Source organism: Pelobates fuscus, chromosome 3 (genome assembly GCF_036172605.1).
Source record: "Pelobates fuscus isolate aPelFus1 chromosome 3, aPelFus1.pri, whole genome shotgun sequence".
Classification (NCBI taxonomy): domain Eukaryota; kingdom Metazoa; phylum Chordata; class Amphibia; order Anura; family Pelobatidae; genus Pelobates; species Pelobates fuscus.
The window spans coordinates 165738785-165760751 of record NC_086319.1 but is presented as its reverse complement, the minus strand read 5'-3'; the positions used below and the strand labels follow the sequence as shown (position 1 = coordinate 165760751).

General features: G+C 41.5%; 1 protein-coding gene across 1 annotated transcript in view; it reads left to right on the top strand.

The window, feature by feature from the left end:
- The window catches only part of LRP6 (LDL receptor related protein 6), an 85042-nt gene extending 64093 nt beyond the window's left edge, over positions 1-20949 (top strand). The window contains exons 14-23 of the mRNA XM_063447637.1: positions 722-933; positions 2394-2584; positions 8592-8801; positions 9491-9616; positions 10230-10466; positions 13478-13588; positions 15266-15496; positions 19331-19467; positions 19859-19956; positions 20049-20949. Coding sequence (XP_063303707.1) covers positions 722-933; positions 2394-2584; positions 8592-8801; positions 9491-9616; positions 10230-10466; positions 13478-13588; positions 15266-15496; positions 19331-19467; positions 19859-19956; positions 20049-20337 — 1842 coding nt within the window. The 3' untranslated portion in view covers positions 20338-20949. The remainder of the gene's footprint in view (positions 1-721; positions 934-2393; positions 2585-8591; positions 8802-9490; positions 9617-10229; positions 10467-13477; positions 13589-15265; positions 15497-19330; positions 19468-19858; positions 19957-20048) is intronic.
- The last annotated feature ends 1018 nt before the right edge of the window (positions 20950-21967 follow it).

Here is a 21967-nt window from a genome sequence, read left to right as displayed (position 1 = left end):
TTTTAGTGTATTATGTGTGTTATGTTTGCATTGTCATGGATAAAATAGCATAAACCATCAGCAATGTTTAATATAAGCATCCATATTATTTGCTTTAATTTTTTTTTTATCTAAACTGCAGAATTGGCAAATAATGGTTTGATAACAAGTTGGCTCAACCCAGCTAACTTTGTCTTGCCCTGCTAGTTTGCCTCTAATGCACCCTAGATAAGGATGTGTTTGCACCAGTATCTTGTCTTTAAGAATATAATCTGTTTAGTTGCTAACCCCCACAAAGCCTTCAATAATGAATCATGTTTTTTGTCACATACACGTATATTAGTATATAGCAATTATAACAAATATTTATTAATTTATTTTAATAAGATGTAGTTTTGTCCAATGGAAAGAGGGGGAAAAAACAGTTACAAAAAAGGATTGGAGCAGCCCCTAAATACTTAAACTATTTCTTATTTTCTGAAGAATTTAAAATACCTAATGTATTGTATATCGTACTAGCCAAGGATTACAGCTACATGGAAATATTAAGTCTATGGGATCTGAACATCAAACAGATTTTTGCATTCTATTCTGATTTTCTCAACAATATTTTTTTAGCCCTTTCTCCTCCAGTTTATTCTACCTAGTTTATTTACTGTAATGTATTTTTTTTTTTTTTTGGCCATTATCAGCGCTATATACATGGAAGAATCAGTTTGTTTTTCCCTGTGTTTTTTTGCAGAGTATGACTGTGGTTGCCAACCCAATGCCCAACCAGAATATGGACATGCAGCCGTATGACATGAGCATTGATATCTATAGCCGCTTTATCTACTGGACCTGTGAAGTCACAAATGTCATCAATGTAACGCGTCTGGATGGGAGGGCTATTGGCATTGTTCTTAAGGGCGAGCAAGACCGGCCAAGAGCTATTATTGTCAACCCAGAAAGAGGGTATGTTCGCATATAACAGGTTTTGTTTTTCTTTTTTTATAAATCTTCATATTTAATGTATGATGTTATCTGATGCTATCCTGTCTGCCTTTTCTCCTATGTTTATAGATTTTAGGAGAAAGGAAAGGTTTAAAATTGTTGCTATATGTTGAAATACCAGATATAGGCATCAAGTGTTGCTTGTTTTTAGTATTTGACAGGCATTCCATTATTTTTGTGAATTTTAGCAAGGCAAGCATGCCTTCACATTAATGTTCACTGCACTTCTTATTAATACCCTGTTCTAAACCACCAAAAGTGTGTACAGCGCCTAAACAAAATTTGTGAAATAAATATGTCCATTGTACAATCGGCAGCATGCACTACGACAAAAACCTGTAAATAATCAAACAATATAGTGCAGAAAAATCTTAAACTCATAAATAACAGACTCTGAAATCCTGGCTCTGGGTTATCCGGTATCGGATATAATAAGTGAAGGGGAACGCCTCACTTATGCCTGGCTTCTCCACCGATGTTGACAGATGTATATAGAAAGAGGAAAGCAGGGAGAACCCAAAAGCATAATATAGCTTAAACAATGTATTCTATACACAAATTAAAAACTCTTAAAAATGTGTGGGCTATTATAATAAGACAACTCACAACTCATAACCCCTGTTGTTTGTATTCCAAATGATTCCATATCAGCATGTTGTATTTATTGATTTTATTCCTGCAATTCCATAATCAAAGTGGTGAATTTAAAGGGACACAATAGCACCCAGACCACTTCATCTCATGGAAGTGGGCTGGGTGCAAAGCCCCGATGCCCTTAGCTTTGCAATGTACAGCATTACAGTTTCAGAGAAACTGTCATTACAGGTTAAGACTGCCTGTATTAGCTGTCTTCCAGATTGCCACGAGAGGCACTTCCTCAATTTACACAGGAGTATAATTCTTTGAAACACGCTGGACGTCCTCATACTTTGCATTAGTATTTCATAAAATCTTCTGTTTTTACATTGTGATTGTGGTCTTTTTAAAGTAACACTATTATCCACCAGACCACCTCATCTCAATGAAGAGGTCTGGGTGCCATATTGTTCTCCCGGAATTGCAATGTTTTATTTGTGGGGTTAACCTGCCCCGAGTGGCTGTCATATGACAACCACTAGAAGCACCTCTGTGAAATGGCAGAGTAAAAATCTTAATTCAGTCAGATAATCTCAGAGAGACCCTCTCATGCAGTACAGCATTTTGCCACACTTGCGCACTAGCCTCTCATTGCTTTCATTAAGACAGAGAAAAAGTAAGTAAACCTTAAACGGTGACTAGTGAACTATAGCGTTAATATTTGTAATCCTAACGCTATAGCGTTCCTTTAAATGTGATACCAGCCTCCTAATGTTTGTACGTATTGTAGATATTGGTTCTTACATCCTGTTTTTTTGTTGTTTTTTTTCTTCTCTTGTATCCAGATACATGTACTTTACTAATGTGCAAGAGCGTACAGCTAAAATCGAGCGAGCTGCCCTTGATGGAACAGAACGTGAGGTCCTCTTTTTCTCTGGACTAAGCAAGCCAATTGCACTGGCATTGGACAACAAGCTAGGAAAACTTTTCTGGGCAGATTCAGACCTACGAAGGATTGAAAGCAGTGATCTGTCTGGTAAGATGTTTGTAACATAAATGCTATACCTAACAAGACTGAAACAATCATCTGGGGTTGCTGTATCTCTCGTGCAAAGGGAGACTGCCTGCATTTTGGATCTGAACAAGCCTTTTGGATGGGATCAGTCTGATGTGTAAATGGTTTAGATTCTCTCTCTGATGGAACAAGATAACCCAAAACTAGCTGAGAACTGAGCGGGAACCCACCAAAGAGCAAACTATTTCAGCCCCTGCAAGGAGTTCTGCAAATATTGAAATACAAAAACAGGGTTGCTCTTAAAGAAACAGAGGCACAAAAATGGCTAATATTTTGTTGTGTTAGAACATGCATTCAGCAGAGACAGTTCCTTTTTAGATTATCCAGCAGAATACCTACTTTGGGCAATAACATTAGTTTTTTTTGGTATAAAAGGGTTTTGTTACTTTTACATGATTTGTTTCAGCGCATTCTGTAACATGGTTCCCCCACAAATGGATCTTCAGGAGGTGCAGGTATAAGGGGCAAAAGTAAAAATGTCTAAACAAGATCCAGGGAAATGTATTTCTTGTTCGATTGCAATGTGATACAATCAATGCAAAAATAAAAAAATCTAAATGGTTTACCAGTCACTTGGCATTTCTTCTATATAGTGATTGACTTCACAGCTTTTCCTTATTTCTGGTGCAGTCTACCATTAACAGCCTCCACACAATTTCACTATTTTTCCTGACTAAGTCAATTCTGACCGAACACATTGAGGTGAGGCTTTAACAGAGGGTACCAGAACAAAGGCAAAACTGTGAATTCAAGCATTTTATTAGAGGAAAAGTCAAGTGACTGAACCATTTGATTTTATGACACAAATGATTATTATTTGTATAAGAACAATTTTAAAATTCTATCTTACAGGAAAGGAGTTTCCCTCACCCTTGTCTATACTTTCCCCATACCTGTGGCCTCTAAAGATTGATTTGTGGTGGTGTTACATTTGGGCAAAAGAGAGATGCCTGTTTTGGGTGTGCTGCAAATAGATGTCTAACTTTTTATTATTATTTGCATACAGTTTTCTTATTTTTTTATTTTTTTTTTTGTTACTTATTTTCTTACATTTTGTTACACGGTTCCACAGAATTTTTGTTGGGTTAACTGGCATGTCTGTATACGGGGAATGTTTTTGTTTTGTGAGTTTATTTATTTAATTTTTTTTCTCGTATGATTTTTATTTTTATTTTTTTATTTACCTGCAGACTTGGAGTCTTCCTTATTTTTGTATATGGTAATTATAAACCAATCTGGGTTGTAGGAGTTTTGAGTGGGGGAAAAAAAAATACCGTATTAAATTAATCCAAATTGTTAACTGCATGTGAGTTGCACTGGCTATGTCCATATAACATGAATAATTAGCTCCAGGCTTTTGTAAACTGAGTTTTCAGTGTGATGAAGAGTACATTTTCCTTATGTTAAATTACATAATTGCATTTAAAGCGACACTGTCATGCCAAACTTACCTTTCTTTAATCGCTTCCTCTTCTCTCCCTCTCTCAGGATCTCTTCTCTGTTTCTTCCTATCTGTTCTAGTTTTCTTTAAAACATAACACAAAGTAGGGACTACTTTGTCTTGTGTATTTTTCCTTCAGCTGACCATCTGACCACAGGAAAGTGTGCTCCATTTCCTGTGGTCAGAGCAATTTCCCCACAATTCTCACCTTTTCTCTGATCTTGCGATGCTTCCTGTCATTTAGGCAGGACGCAGGCAAAACTACCGAATTTCGTCCTAACAGAATGAGAACAGTTTGTTCATTCATGTTAGGACGACATTCAGTACTTTTAGGTCGGTTTAACATTTCTTCAATGGTTGAAATTCTGATCCGATCCATGCTTGCGGCTGCATCTTGCAGAAGCTTAGTAGATGGCTCCCTAATACCGTTCGAACCGGGCAAAAGCAGGAAGGGGAATTGGATGTTCTTGTCCATCTAGGGACAAATAACTTTGCTTGCAATGAGGTTTCAGAGGTAAAGAAACTTTTTTGTGTTTTTTGCCAATGATATACGGCAGGTTGCTTCCACACCGTCATTCTCTGAAGTTCTGCCATAACACTCAGAATGACAGGCGGATACGTATTACGGACTTTAACTTGTGGCTTGGTGAATGGTGGCGGGAGCAAGGATTTGGCTTTATTTCTCATGGTAGCTCTGTTTGGAATGTAAATAAACTGTACAAAAAAGATGGTTTGCATCTTTCTCAAAAGGGAACACATGTTCTCAGTGAGCAGTTCAGAGGTTTTGCTAGGATGTATTTAAACTAGGAGGGGAGGGGAAAAGGGTGTTAAAACATCAATCCAGTTGCCCCCCAAAACAAGGACAGAAGGTGCCTGTAGCAAGTGTGTTAAAAAATAAGCTTAGTCATGTCTACAAATGCTCGCAGTTTAGGGAATAAGATCCATGAACTTGTGACAATAATGGCAAATGCTAATGTATATTTAGTCGCTGTTACCGAGACATGGTATAATGAGAAAAATGACTGGGACATAGCAATACCAGGATACTTTTTATATAGAATAGACAGGGAAGGCAAGAAGGGGGGGGGGGGGGGGGGATGGTAGCCCTATATGTTAAGGATAGCATAAAATCTTGCCTAATTAAAGTTAGTGAGGTGAATGAAGATCGAGTCCGTTTGGGTTACATTAGAATTTGGTAATCGCACAGTAACTCGTGTAGTTGTGATTTATAGGCCCCCAGGACAAATATAAGAGTTAGATAATCTACTAGTTGAGGAAATGGCTAAAATGACATTGAAGGGGGAAGTTATCATCATGGGTGACTTTAATCTTCCTGATGTGAATTGGAAAACCAAAATAGCTGCTTGTGCCAGGAGCACACATATGCTAAACTCCCTACTGGGATTGTCTCTAAAACAAGTCGTTGAGGAGCCAACTCGTAAAGAGGCCATACTAGATTTGGTGTTAACAAATGGAGATTTGCTATCAAATATTACTGAAGGTGAACATTTAGGATCCAGTGATCATCAGTCAGTGTGGTTTAATATAAGAACAGTGACTTGGTCACACCAGACAAAAACAAAAGTTTTAGACTTTAAAAAAAAAAAGACTTTTCTAAAATTAGAATATATGTAAAGGAGTCATTATCGGACTGGAGCAATTTAAATGGAGTCCAAGAGAAATGGGATTATTTAAAAGTTGCAATGCTGAAGGCAACAGAAAATTACATTGGGCTTGTCAGTAAAAGCAAAAAATTCAAGAAACCACTGTGGTACTCTGCAGATGTGGCCAAAATAATAAAAAAAAAAAAACAAGGTATGTAGAACTGGATAAAAAGATCTAGATATAACAAAAAACATCAGACAAAAATAGTACTCACAAATGCAGCAAAGCCTATCACTGCTGCTCAAACTGACAATCCACAGTACAAATCAAAAAAATAGCAACATTTTGCACAGCCTCTATGTGCACAAACAAAGTGCTACCAAAATTTATTGGAGGACAGAATAATAAACAGACGTTTCGGGTACAACCCTTTTTCAATGCACCATGTCCCTCCAAAAAAAGGGAGGAAGACAGAATGATCTATAAGATTAGGCAGAAAGAGGCTAAGCAAGTTATAAGCGCTTGCAAATCACACACACAAGAGAAAATAGCACAGTCAGTAAAAAAAAAAAGGGGGGGGGGGGAGAGTAAACAAAACATTGTTTAGATACATAATTGAGAAAAGGAAAGTAAAACAAGGATTAGTTAGATTGAAAACAAAAGAAGGAAGGTATGTAGAAGAGGATAAAGGTCTAGCTGACTGCCTCAATTAATATTTTGTTCAGTATTTACAGATGAAAATGAAGGAAAGGGACCTCAGTTAGGAAAAAGGACAAATTAGTCATTTATTACATGAGTTTACAGAGGAAGAGGTTCTATTTCAACTGTCAAAAGTAAAGACAAATAAGTCAATGGGACCTGATGGAACACACCCAAAGTAATTAAAAGAGCTTAGTGGTGTACTAGCAAAACCATTAACATATTTATTTAACCAATCATTGTTAACAGGAGTAGTCCCAGAAGATTGGAAGTTAGCAAATGTTGTGCCAATTCACAAGTACGGTAGTAGGGAGGAGTTGGGCAACTATAGGCCAGTGAGCCTTACTTCCGTAGTATGGAAAGTAATGAAAACCATGTTAAAGGATAGGATTGTTGAACATCTAAAAACACATGGATTTCAAGATCAGAGACATTTACTTCAGGGAGATCATGCCAAACTAATCTTATTGATTTTTTTGATTGGGTAAGTAAAATATTTACAAGGAAAGGTTAAAGTGATGTAGAATTATTAAAAACCTTTATTGATCCTGTATTGAATTTTTGTACTAACTCCATTTTAACTACATTACATGACAGATTTTCCTAACAGCATTTAGAATATTGAATAAAGAAGAATGTATTTTCTAGAAGGACATGACTCTAACACCGGAATTATCAAGTTCCTGTAACATGAAACAAAGTATACTATAGCTAGGCCATGAGAAAGCTGCTCTAATGAAATGTTCTTTCATAAAAAAAGACCCTGAACCTGACCACGAGTCTGACATCACTAACTACCCAAAATGACGCCCAAGCCCCCCTTCCCACCGAGTAAACCTCGTGCTGGGTAAGATGGCGCTTGAACCATCTGTCCACACCCGTGTCCAGAATGACGCCACCTCCCGGTGGGAGGACACCTAGCCAGCCACTTAGTACTAGAGCCAATTAATAATATTGATGGGTGGACATTGACATAACCACTTAACACTTAACAAATAAACATCATTAATTGGGTTGTTATCTTGATATTCAATGATGATGCAATTTCGCTCTTATAGCGAGCCCGCTTTTTAACCAGATGCCATAAAATTTTCTCGAAGTGCTTTTAACCTGAACTCCGTGTGTCAGTGTGAATTTACTTCTGCGTATACGCAATTTAATCATCTCAGATTTGGACAGGAACAGATAGACATTTAAACATATTTGTTTATTTAAAATAATCTATAACAAAAGGAACTCAACATGTATAGCTTGGAGGAAAGACGAACTACCACAACAAGAGGACATAGTCTTAAATATTTAAAAATGAACTGTCATGTGGAGGTAAATTCAGTTTTATGGCCGTTTTTTTATTTATTTATTTATAGGTTTAAAAATATCAGTAAAGGAGTTTAAGCATGCGTGGGATATGCATAAGGCTATCCTAACTATAAGATAAGGCCAGGGACTAATGAAAGTAATTAAAAAAATTGGGCACACTAGATGGGCTGATTGGTAGTTATCTGCTGCCCCCCCACAATAAATGGCCCCATAGATGGTGGTGGGCGGGTGGGGCTCCTAAATGACATTGGGTTGGGGAGGGGAGGCTTGTTGCGGCTGGTGGGGGCCCGAAATTATGAGCGGTGAGTGGGGGTCCTAAATTACAATTGCCCACAGGGACTTCATCTACCCACACAAAGATGGCGGTTCCCAGGACCTAGGTACGGGCACGATATGATGATTTAAAAAAAAATAGGTAATATTGGGGGTTTAGGAGCATTTGGGGGTGACTAGTTGGACAATTAGATGTAGTGGAGTCGGGAGGGGGGTTAAACCCCCCTCCCCTCCCCCCCCCCCCACAAAAAAACCCCCACTGGATTCAGGTCATGACCGTGCCGCTTTAATATTGAGTATAAGTAAAGTTCATATATGACCATTCCAGAAAATAGAGATCAGTTTCTTTTTGAAAGGCTTGCATGCAGTTTATAGAATTTTAAAGTCCGATACCAGTCTGGTTTTCTAAGACCATATATTTTCTTTCGCCTCTCTTTGTTGTGCTTAGATTCATAAGGAATTTGACTGCATGATATGTGTATATCAAATTTGCAACAGTTGTTTTGATTCTGTTTTGTGTATTGTATGTATACCTGTTCAAACATTGCTGCTGATAGTCTTAAAACCATAACCTTGTTGTGCTTAAAGACTATGGTTTTCTAACACCAATTATTTGCCATTCATTTTTAGGTGCTAACCGTGTTGTGCTGGAGGATTCAAACGTTCTTCAACCAGTTGGACTGACAGTCTTTGGGAACCACTTGTACTGGATTGACAGACAACAGCAGATGATTGAACGTATCGATAAGACTGGGCTGGGGGGGCGCACCAAAATCCAAGCCCGTATCCAAGTCTTGACAGACATACATGCTGTGACAGAGCTGAGCATGCAAGAGTACAGTGAGTAATTGTTACAGATACTTTCCATTCAGTTTATATTTAACTTTTAATTTTTTGGATCACAAAGAGCAGAAAACAACTTATCAGTATATCATTGACAGTTTATTTCTAAATTACTGTTTCATGATGTCTGCATGGTTTACAGCATTCTTTAGCTTATTAGTTACTCAATGTAGTCACTAGATGAATGTGTCATTGGTATTTTATAGTTGCTATCAGCTTATGTGTACAGGGAAAGTACAGAATAGTGTATTTGGAAGAGGGAATGTGGGACAATCCAATCTCCTAGTGTGTTTACACTGGGGAAAACATTTTTACGAACCAGTTTAAAATAAAGAACATTTGTCTGCTGACTGCAAAGCATACAATTGCTTACTAACATTACTATTTTATCATATTGAGGATATATATATAAAAAAAAAATATATATACACACACACACACACACACACACACACACACACACACACACACACACACACACACACACACACACACACACACACACACACACACACACACACACACACACACACACACACACACACACACACACACACACACACACATATATATAGTCCTGATACTTGGTTTTTCATTTCTATTTAGTCATTAATATTATCTCTCTCTGTCTCTGTCTCTCTCTCTCTCTCTCTCTGTCTCTGTCTCTCTCTCTCTCGCTCTCATAGAGGAACACCCATGTTCTCATGACAATGGAGGCTGCTCCCATATCTGCATTGTGAAAGGAGATGGTACCACCCGCTGTTCATGTCCTGTACACTTGGCCCTTTTGCAAGATGAACTGTCATGTGGAGGTAAATTCAGTTTTATGGCCGTTTTTATTTATTTATTTAATCCGTACTTGTACAGGCTGCAGTCGCATGCCTAGAAAAAAACAGTATACATGGACAATATTTCATGGATTATCCATGGTTATTATGATTCTATCCATGGTTATCCATGATTATATATGGATAAGATATTTCACACACTTTGGGTGCCTAATAAGCATGCTGCTGTTTTCTTGCTTGGTGAATCCCTTTAAACCTAGCAAGTTAAATTTTGTGTGTTCTAATTTTAATTGAACATTACAGGAATACTTTTGTACAGATTACACTATAATCAGAAATATCTTCAGATTTGTGCCCTTTAGACTATGTAAACTTCTTGTGTAAAATAATGATTAAAATGTTTTTATATAATGCTTCATGCAACTTATTTGGCAATTACTCTACTCAGGCTTGTCCTTCATCTCACCAGCTGTTGGCCAGTCTGTTTTTCTTTTGGCATGGTTTAATTTATTGTTTTGTCTTTTATTTGTAATGATATTCCAGTATGACATTAGAGATGCTGGTTCTATCATTTCATAGTAGGATTAGTGCACTGCATATGAAATGGTTTAATCATTTTTCCCCCCCTGTCTTGTAGAGCCTCCAACCTGCTCACCACAGCAATTCACCTGCTTCACTGGGGATGGAGACTGCATTCCTGCAGAGTGGCGCTGTGATGGATTCATAGAGTGTCTCGACAATAGTGATGAACAAAATTGCCCTGTGTGCTCAGATACCCAATACCAATGTACTAGTGGGCAATGCATAGACTCATCCCTGCGTTGCAATGGTGATGTCAACTGCCAAGACAAGTCAGATGAAAAGGGTTGCAAAGGTAGGAATTACTTTTTATAAATTATTATTACATTTTAAATCCTTTTAATTCAAATCATGGCTGCTTTTAAAAGGGATATTGGTTGCTCTAGGTTAGCAAATTCCATCAAAGTAGTGATCTCTATTCATAACTAGTTTAATATAGAGATCTCGAATAGCACTGTAAGCAGATTGGCTTAAACTGCAGATGTGCTCTTTGTGAGTTGGGTCCAACTAATTTAAGACTATTTTAGAGTCCTTATTATAGATCAAACTTTCCTCCGTTCCAGCGCCAAGATCCTCGGCAGGCTTCGTCGAAATGACGAAATAACAGGGCTCGATCAGACACTTCTCCTAGAGGTTTCGTGCTGCACCAATCTTGGTCTTCATAGAGCGGCATTGAATGCAGCCCTATGAATGAACTCAGCGCTCTACTGCGCATGCGCTAGGCGCTTTCGCGAGCTGAGCTGACTGACAGCTCAGCGCGCTGTCTATACTCCGCCCCTCCTACCGCTACCCTCCTCAGCCCAAACTTTGTGTGTTTGCATAGAAACACTATATATAGAGATGTACACACACAAATAGTAAATATTCTAAACATACACACACACTCTCCATCTATCCATCCACCCCTATCTATCCATCCATTCCTATCTATCCCTCCCTCCCTATCAGTCCGTCCCTCCCTCCCTCCTTGTCCGTCCCTCCCTCCCTATCCGTCCCACCCTCCCTCCCTATCCGTCCGTCCCTCCCTCCCTATCCGTCCGTCCCTCCCTCCCTATCCGTCCGTCCCTCCCTCCCTATCCGTCCGTCCCTCCGTCCCTCCCTCCCTATCCGTCCGTCCGTCCCTCCCTCCCTCCCTGTCCGTCCCTCCCTCCCTGTCCGTCCCTCCCTCCCTGTCCGTCCCTCCCTCCCTGTCCGTCCCTCCCTCCCTGTCCGTCCCTCCCTCCCTGTCCGTCCCTCCCTCCCTGTCCGTCCCTCCCTCCCTCCCTGTCCGTCCCTCCCTCCCTCCCTGTCCGTCCCTCCCTCCCTCCCTGTCCGTCCCTCCCTCCCTCCCTGTCCGTCCCTCCCTCCCTGTCTGTCCCTCCCTGTCCGTCTGTCCCTCCCTGTCCGTCTGTCCCTCCCTGTCCGTCTGTCCCTCCCTGTCCGTCTGTCCCTCCCTGTCCGTCTGTCCCTCCCTGTCCGTCTGTCCCTCCCTGTCCGTCTGTCCCTCCCTGTCCGTCTGTCCCTCCCTGTCCGTCTGTCCCTCCCTGTCCGTCCCTCCCTCCCTCCCTCCCTCCCTGTCCGTCCGTCCCTCCCTCCCTGTCCGTCCCTCCCTCCCTCCCTGTCCGTCCGTCCCTTCCTCTCCGTCCCTCCCTCCCTCCCTGTCCGTCCGTCCCTCCCTCCCTCCCTGTCCGTCCCTCCCTCCCTCCCTGTCCGTCCCTCCCTCCCTCCCTCCCTGTCCGTCCGTCCCTCCCTGTCCGTCCCTGTCCGTCCGTCCCTCCCTCCCTGTCCGTCCGTCCCTCCCTCCCTGTCCGTCCCTCCCTCCCTGTCCGTCCGTCCCTCCCTCCCTCCCTATCCGTCCGTCCCTATCCGTCCCTCCCTCCCTATCCGTCCCTCCCTCCCTATCCGTCCCTCCCTCCCTATCCGTCCCTCCCTCCCTATCCGTCCGTCCCTCCCTCCCTATCCGTCCGTCCCTCTCTCCCTATCCGTCCGTCCCTCTCTCCCTCCCTCCCTCTCTCCCTCCCTCCCTATCCGTCCCTCCCTCCCTATCCGTCCCTCCCTCCCTATCCCTCCCTCCCTATCCCTCCCTCCCTATCCGTCCCTCCCTCTCTCCGTCCCTCCCTCTCTCCGTCCCTCCCTCTCTCCGTCCCTCCCTCTCTCCGTCCCTCCCTCTCTCCCTCCCTCCCTCCTATCCATCCCTCCCTCCTATCCGTCCCTCCCTCCCTATCCGTCCCTCCCTCCCTCCCTCCCTCCCTATCCGTCCCTCCCTCCCTCCCTATCCGTCCCTCCCTCCCTATCCGTCCCTCCCTCCCTATCCGTCCCTCCCTCCCTATCCGTCCATCCCTGCCTCCCTCACTCCCTCCCTATCCGTCCATCCCTGCCTCCCTCACTCCCTCCCTATCCGTCCATCCCTGCCTCCCTCACTCCCTCCCTATCCGTCCATCCCTGCCTCCCTCACTCCCTCCATATCCGTCCATCCCTGCCTCCCTCACTCCCTCCCTATCCGTCCATCCCTGCCTCCCTCCTTCCCTCCCTATCCATCCCTCCCTCCATATCCGTCCATCCCTCCTTCCCTCCCTATCCGTCCGTCCATCCCTCCCTCCCTCCCTCCCTATCCGTCCGTCCATCCCTCCCTCCCTATCCGTCCATCCCGAGTGAATGGATGGATAGAGATGAATGAATGGATGGGTAGAGGTGGGTAGAGAGGGATAGGGAGGGATGGATGTATCTGTATCCATCTCACTCTCTCACACTCACTCAGTGCGAGTGAGTGTGAGCATGCGTGTGTGTATGAACTCTCACTACTCACTCCCTATCCCTCGCACTCACTCGCTCACTTTCGCGCTCTGGCGCGCTCACTCTCGCAAACTCAGAAAATACTGTGTTTGCATAAGAAAGGCTGCACAGAGGTATTGTTCTCACCTGAACAACCTCATTAAGCTGAAGTTTTTCAGGTGACTGTATTGTCCCTTTAAGCTTCCACTGTTTATGCCTTGAGTGCTTAATCCGCATTTTCTAAATAGGCGTAAGAACTCATGCTGTACATTGCAGAACTCTATCATTTACTGGGGTGAAAGATGTAGTAACTGGTACTCCTTTACTGTTGATTTGATAATAGTTCACATTTTAAAATGAGTCTTTCCCCTGTTTGATAAGCCATAATTATCAATTTAGGAACTTTCTATATGTCTAAATAAAAATATTTAATGGCTTAGTTCTAATTTGCTTTTGAAACTCTGCTCTTTTACATCTGGAGCCAAGAAAGTTTACTTGAATGCGTTTCACCTACTAAGGCAACGTAAGTCACTCACACATGGCTTTTCTCCACAGAAATCTGCACTCCTGACCAGTTCCATTGCTCTAACGGACAGTGTATTGGGAAGCTCAAACGTTGTGACCATAACCGAGATTGTAGTGATGGTTCAGATGAGCTGTACTGCTGTACGTATGACCGAATGGACTTCTTAAAGGGAATATCTAGATAAAATAGTTTGAGATATATTTTTGCTCATTGAAAAGTGGATCTGGCATGGTTTGTTAGTTGCATGATACAATTCCTTGTGAAAATGTCTTTGTGCCTGTTTTGCATTTTGTTTAGTTTTTTTTTTTTTAAAGAGAACTTATAGTGATAGAAATACAAAACTGTATTTCTAGCATTATAATACCCTACATTAACCCCCCCCCTCCCCCCCCCACGCTTGCGCCTCCTTGCAGAAAGTGTCAAAAGCTCTTTTGTCACTCACCTGAATCCTAATAAAGGAGGTGCATGCGTGGAGATCGGCACTGGACAACCCCATAGGAAATCGCTGAGGATGTCCAGCGTCCGGTGACGAAAAGTCACCTAACGACCAAGAAGCGTCTCTAGTGGCTGTTTGGTAGATAGCCACTACAGGTGGAGTTAACCCTCCATTGTAATTATTGCAGTTTATCAATAACTGCAATAATTACAATTACAGGGTTAGACTGCCAGGAGCACTGCACCCAGACCACTTCAATGAGCTGAAGTGGTCTTGAGAGCCTATAGTGTCCCTTTAAGCTTTCACTATTTAAAGTAATACTCCAAGCACCATAACCACTATAGTTAGCTGTTGTGGCTGTGGAGCCAGGAAGCCCCTACTGCTGTACGCAGTAAGACTTTTTTTTTGTATGGATTGACATCCTGGTTATGCTACTTGGAGTGTTTATATTTTTTTCTTTTTCTACATTTAAAGTGGCTCTGACGTCCTATACTTACCTTACTTCAATCTGCTCCTCTTCTCTTGCTTACTCCTAATCGGTTCTTCTTTTTTTTCTGTCTATTTCTCTTCAAATATATAAGGCAAAGTAACAACTACTATATTTTATATATTTTTTTTCTGCTCGACAAAAAAGGCAGAGCTATGATTGTCAAGTTATTTTACTTCCCTGGGCCGCCACTAGCAATGGTTGGAGGAAAAGGGCATTGTCTTTCTCATCTTGAGACACCATCTATGAAGGCTCCAGCAACAGTATAGCACTGATATCTGCTCCTGGTAGTTGAAGCGCAGGAGTTAGAGGACCCACCGGATGCTGATGGCTGGACCGCGAAGGGATTGTTTCAGTTAAATAAAATTCCCTTCCCCCTGCACACTGCGGCCATCAGACACTAAGCAGCAAAGTCACCATTAAGGGTTTTTGCAAATTACGTAAAGACCCCAGAAGGTAACAGAGCTACTTTCACTTAACCGTTGGCTGTCTGCTGTCCTCCGTTATTTACATGGCTTAGCCAAGGGTCAGTTGTCCATGACGGCAGAAATTTCTTTATTGCCTCTCTGTGGGCTTGACTTAGAGACCCATCCCTGCTTATATCTTCTTTTTTTTTTTTTTTTTCTTTTTTTTTTATGGCCACCCATTCCTATACATGTCCATCATGGGACAAACATCTAAGGAAATAAGTTAAATGGTTACAGCATAGTACTGTAAGTGTTGGTGGAGTATATTTCTCGGTCAGTCAAAAATCGAAAAGCCTACTTGAGTATCTAGGGAAATGTATGTCATGAAAGATTTATTCCACAGCAATAAATTAAAACTGCTTTTCTTTGGCCATTAGATAAAAATCATGTGTTACATTTTTACCATTTCTTTTCTTTTCTTTCCTAGACCCCACTGAGGAGCCACCCCCACCATCAACCAACACAATAGGCTCTATCATTGGTGTTATCCTCACTGTTTTTGTGGTAGGGGGAGTTTACTTCATCTGTCAACGAGTGCTGTGCCCACGTATGAAGGGAGATGGGGAGGCCATAGCCAACGATTATGTGGTACACGGACCAGCCTCTGTTCAGCTTGCATGCGTCCCCCATCCCAGCTCACTTACAGGGTCTTTGCCAGGTGAATATGAAAGGGGTGGTTTAGATGTTATACATTATATTGTACAGCAGGTTAAATATCGCTAAACAATGTGTATAATAACTTGTTCTCTGTAAAGGGAACATGAATATTTTAACCTCTATTAATGGCAGTTTTTGTGAATGTTGTAACCCATCCAACAAAGTCATTCACTAATTATAGGCCTTTCCCCCCAATTTAGTTATTTTAATCTGAATTTAAAATTCACTTTGAATTCCAAACGGTTTTCACTTTAGTAAATACATATGTATTTAAACACAAAACTAAAAAAAAAATTAAGAATAATAGAAGAATCTGTAGGTTGATTTCTAGAGATAGACTTACACTTGTTAATTTGTAATACATTGCTCGCTCAAATTTGGGATTGTTACCTTAGAGCTCTTAAAATAATCTTTTTAAAACACCTCTTTTTATGCTGGTGATCCAAAGAAGACGTGTTTGCATATGCACACTGACCAGCCACAACATTAAAATCACCTACCTAATATCATGTCAGTCCCTCTTGTGCTGCGAAAAAAGTTATGATGCGTCGAGGCTTGGGCTCCACAAGACCTCTGAACTATCTGGCACAAAAACATTAGCATCAGATTTTTTAAGCCCTGCAAGTTGCAGGAGTTGGGGCCTCCGTGGATCGGAATTGTTATTCCAGCACATCCCACAGATGCACAATCGGATGGAGATCTAGGGAATTTGGAGGCCAAGTAAACACCTTGAGCTCTTTGTCATGTTCCTTAACCCGTCCCATGAATAATTTTTGCAGTACAGCAGGGTGCATTATTCTGCTGAAAGAGGCCACTGTCATTAGGGGTCACCATTACCATGTGTTGGTGGTCTGCAACAATCTCTAGGTAAGTGGTGTGTTTCAAAGTAACATCCATGTGAATGCCAGGACCCAAGGTTTCCCAGAACATTGCCATGGGCATAACACTGCCTCTGCCAGCCTTCCTTCTTCCGATAGAGCATTCTGCTGCCATCTCTTTCCCAGGTAAATGATGCACACAGACGAAGCCATCCACCTAAGTTAAAAAAATTTTTTACAAAATTTTATATATACGACGAAGCAACCTTCTTCCATTTCTCCATAGTCCAGTTCTGATGTTCATGTCCCCATTGAAGGCCCTTTCGGCAATGGACAAGGGTCACCATGGGCACTCTGACTGATCTGTGACTTCGCAACTCCATACGCAGCAAACTGCAATGCACTGTGTGCAGGGCTGTATCTACCACGAGGCAAACAAGGCATTTGCACTGGGCAGCAATTTCCAGGGGGCGGAAAAAACGCCACCCCCAAATGCCCAGGCAAATGGCTTGTTTGCCTCGTTTTATGGGGGCCCAAGAGCTGGCCACCTATGGGTCGGTGGCCAGTTGTTAACCGGGCGGGCTAAGCTGTCAGCGAGGGAGCGCTTTTCTGCTCAGCAACCTCGCGCGACACACACTGATGCCGGGAGCCGGAATATGACGTAATTCCGGCTCCTGGCATCACTCTGCAGCACGCAAGGGATCTGAGCAGGAAAGCCGAGTGGTAAGTGCACCCTCGTTGACAACTTAGCTCGCCTACCTGCACATGCGTACACCTCCATGCCCAGCAGGCCCACTGTACCCCAGGGGAAAAATCCACCCAGCTCTCCCAAACGTAGGGAGGCTGGGTGGATTTAAATGTTAAAAAAATAATGGTACCAGAGGGGGATGCTTCATCCCGGTGGCATAACAAACATAATGCCTCCCACAAGTTCATGAAAGCACAGCAGCATGCACCCACGGTGAGGGCTCTAATATGGATGGCGCGCAAGCAGCAGACCCCAACGAAAACACCAGCAACACAGAGGCGGGAACCGCCAAAGAGCAGACCTCAGCCCTGCATTAAACCTAGCAAACCAGGGAGAGCCTTGTTCCTGGCCACCGAAAAGCACCGCCTCTTACCTGGGACTCAAAACCCGGCCCGCTCCAGCACAGACGGGGACTCTGCTCGGATGAAACGAGGCATTGGGTGAACGGGGACTGTGGGGTGGTGGCTGCAAGGGGTCCTGTTAGGCTTCATTAGCACGATATGGACACACACTCCTGTCTTACTCTAGACCTGAAACACACTCTACTCCTGAAACACACTCTACTCTGAAAATAGCTCTCGAGTTAGGGAGTTTATGATTATCTTTGATGCATCTGTTTTACTAACAGTTACACAATGTTTCACCATACTGCACCCAGTGGCATTAACTACTCACAGTAAGCATGCATAAAGTTAATGTCAGCACACACTACTCTTAAACGCGCTTAAAGCCAAGCCTTTCTCTGACACTACTTGTATTAACCTGTGAATTGTATTTCAATATGCTTAATTACCCTAGCATGTTGTATTATATAAGCAATGTTTATTAGCCTGTTATTTTCATGATCATATAAAAAAGCACCAGCTTATCACTCAGTAGATACTAGCTGTATGGTTTAAGCATGTATAATTTTCTTTTCGTTCACCATCTCTAATAGTCAATGCCATACAAGTAACGCATGCAGAGTCCTTTTAGACAGAAATACGTTATTACATATTGCGTTGAGTTATCAGGGCCCTAAGTCGTTAAATTTTGAGTCCCATGCCTCCACGTAGTGTTCACACTGCTATTATGTTTTAAGCTTCAGTCTATAACATGCGTACAAAGCTTGTCTATTTTATTATTCTTGACACGAGACCTGCATATTTTATTATAAGCATAAGTGTACTTATCTATGATACCCAAAAGTTATATGCATACTTAACCTAGCATGTCATATTCTACTAAAAATGTGCAATATATCTACATGCCATGTTTATGTTACAAACATGGCATGTTTGTTATTTTTGTTGTGCATGGGAATTAGAGCATGTCATTTATGTTACAAATTCAAAAAAAAATAATAATTATGAGTGTTGGGGGAAAGTGTGTGTCTGAGTGTTTGTGTCTGTCAGTAAGTGGGCGTGTCTGTCAGTGCTTATGTGTTTCTGTCAAGGAGAGTATGCATCTGTCAGTGTGTCTGAATAATCGTATGTGTCTGTCAGATTGTGTCAAATCAGTGTGTGTATATGTGTGTGTCTGTCAGTCAAAATGTGTGTTCGTTAACAGGAAGAGGTGTGGCCTTGGCAGGAAGGGGCGGGTACATTTAAATTAGGGGTGCCAGAGATCTGTCATGCCTAGGGCAGCACCATTTCAAAATACACCACTGACTGTGTGTTATGACACCTTTCTATTATGGCCAGCACTACATTTTTCAGCCATTTGAGCTACAGTTCTTCTGTGTGATCGGACCAGATGGGCTAGCCTTCACTCTACCTGTGCATCAATAAGTCTTGGCTGCCCATGAAACTGAGGCTGAAAAACCTGTCGTTCTTCTTTGTACCACATCTGGTGTGTACCATGAAACTAGTTCTGTATGTGAACTAATTAATCATTGTACATGTAATTTTTATAGGCACGTTTTTCTAAATTACAGTATTCTAAAGTCAACAATGGATAATGTGTGATCTTTCCAGTTGTTATGGAACTTTTCACTCTTGTGTTGCTCAGTCAATCACACATCTAGTAAATGATATGCATACTATAGCAAACGTATTTTGAAGTTGTAGTCTTGAAGCACTTAATTTCTAGTAAACATTGTACATTAAAGTTTTACTTTTTCACTTTTATATCTTAAATATATATATTTTTTATTCCCCTCTTTGTGGTATTATTGTAATGTGTTTTTTTACATATTAACACTGTTAGTCTATGGTTATATGTTGAGTAAATTGATTGACAAACCACTACATTTCTCCTGACCTGTCTGTTTGCATTTCTGATTTCCCAGGTATGTCACGTGGAAAATCTGTCATCAGCTCACTCAGCATTATGGGTGGAAGCAGTGGGCCGCCGTATGATCGGGCTCATGTGACCGGAGCTTCATCCAGCAGCTCCTCCAGCACCAAAGGAACCTATTTTCCCCCTGTAAGTAAACTTAACAGAGTTGCAACTATTCTCTCGTTATAAAATGTCTTCTTTTCCAAATGTAAATGTTCAATGGTGAATAATACCGCACATGGTAAAAATGCTTTCAGTGTTCCAGACTGATGGACCCAATTGGCATTCCACACATGTTAAATTAAAATTATTTCTTTAACAGCTTGTAGCATGAGCACTGTCGATTATATGTAAACAATGGTAAATTGGGCTTAGAACGTAGCAGAATGCTTTGGTTTTAACAAACTTAAAAAATTTGACTATTCCGTTTACTAATCCACCTGTGCTGAATCCGGTGGGTTGTGTCCTCTTAAATAAGCCATTTAGGAAGTGACGCATGTTTTGAACTACATTTAAACGTCAATGTTTTTGTTCTCAGATCTTGAATCCCCCTCCTTCTCCAGCCACAGAGCGCTCACAGTACACAATGGAGTTTGGGTATTCTTCAAACAGTCCATCCACACACAGGTCTTACAGGTATGTATGAATATAGCATTGTTAGTTGGCAATGGAGGGAGAGATTTCTCCGGTTTAGAAACCTAATAATTTTTTCTTCCTCTGCCATTCAGGTACAGGCCGTACAGCTACAGACATTTCGCACCTCCCACTACTCCCTGCAGCACAGACGTGTGCGACAGCGATTACACACCCAGCCACCGCCTCACCTTGCCCACTGCAAAAGGCTACACAAGTGATCTCTATGACTCTGAGCCTGGGCCACCACCTCCAACTCCACGCAGCCAGTATCTGTCTGCAGAAGAGAATTATGACAGCTGCCCCCCATCCCCTTACACAGAACGCAGCTATTCTCATCACCTGTACCCTCCACCTCCGTCTCCCTGCACAGACTCTTCCTGAAACCTCAGTCTGTAAATACGTTGCCCACCATGTGGAGAGGAGAGACCTCAGAACCACCCTCCTAATTCATGTACAGTTTTCAGACCCCATCACTACACTCAAGAGTGGTGTAGGGTCATGAACCACAGATATATTTGTACAGAGACTATAAAGGATATTTATATATTTTCTTAACATTTTTTTTTCTTGTGCCATAAAAAGGAACACCTTACTACTCCCTTCATTTCTTAGACTGCCATTCATGTTTTTGTATAAAAGGATTCAAGCAGCATTAAAAAGGTAAAATTGTACAAATATATATATATATCTATATAGATATCTATTTTTGCAAACCAAACACACTAAATGCCTTAAATGCAGAGAAAGTAAAAAGATTGCTATACCAAAAATCAAGAGCAAGAAGGATATGTCTTAGACACCATTCTTGGAATTCATCTGTAATAAATGATGCTGCAATATGATGCCCTGGCAGAGCCTGCACTGCTCAGCTCTTCTGTTGATTTGAATGGATAATGAAGTATAACCAATACATGATCAATGTGATTTTTTTTTTTTTTTTTCTGTCCACCTACGTGAGGAGCTGTAATTTTCATTTTCAATTCTCTTGCCCTTTAACAAAATCACAGTGACCACACAAGCTATCATTCCCTCACTCAGCATTGTAATTAGCTTAGATTTACATATTTATTTCATCTGAGACTTCCTGCTTAATGTTTCCTAGTTAAAGAGGAATTTTGCGACTCTTCCCTACCTCCGCCCACACTTTGGACTTTGATCACCTTCGGCAAGTTGAATGTTTAGCCATTACTACTGCATAGCAGATAGTCCTTGTTCAAGTGCATTAGACACTAAATTGAGTATGTTTTTGAAAGTTTATTTTTGGATAGGTGTGTTTTTTTTGGGGGGTGGGGAGGAGGGTTTAATGTGACTGGCAATATAGAAAGCAAGTCAGATACAATTTTATTTTATTTCCAAGCAAAATTTCAAATTTTTAATGATTCGATTGCAAATTCTTGTTTTTTTTATTCTTTTTCTCTGTTTCTAGCACGTAGCATAAAAAAATCCATTTATTTTTTATCTGAGCTATAAATTGACGATAGTTCTATTCTTTTATTTTACTACCCCACTTGTTTCAGAGGTGTAATGCAAAATATGCACTGATCGCAGTCATAGTTTAATTTTAAAAAAAAAAAAATATATATATATATATATAACGTATATAAAACCACTAAACCTGTCTGGGGTGGAAACCAGGAATGATAGCATTATCTTTATACTCATTTGATCACCAAAATATCGTATTTTTGGGTGATTTAATTATTTTGGGCCTGTAAGGAACGTTGTGCACCCCCATTGTAATCTTTGCATACCTGCTGAGTTAGGTAAAACTGTGTGATCTTTGGGTCTGTGTTCCATGTTCTGCTGTACTGGACGAAGGAAGATTGGGTATGAGAGCCTGTTCTGGCACTAATTGTAGCATGCAAGGGAAGCTGGGAAAAGAGATGTATGCTATTGAGCGCAGAGCTACCATCACATTCTGATGGGCAGGGTGTACCCTATTGTAACACCACTAGTAGAGGGGGAAGTAAAGTATTACATTTCTCACTTGTTGGTAGCTGAAATGCTTATT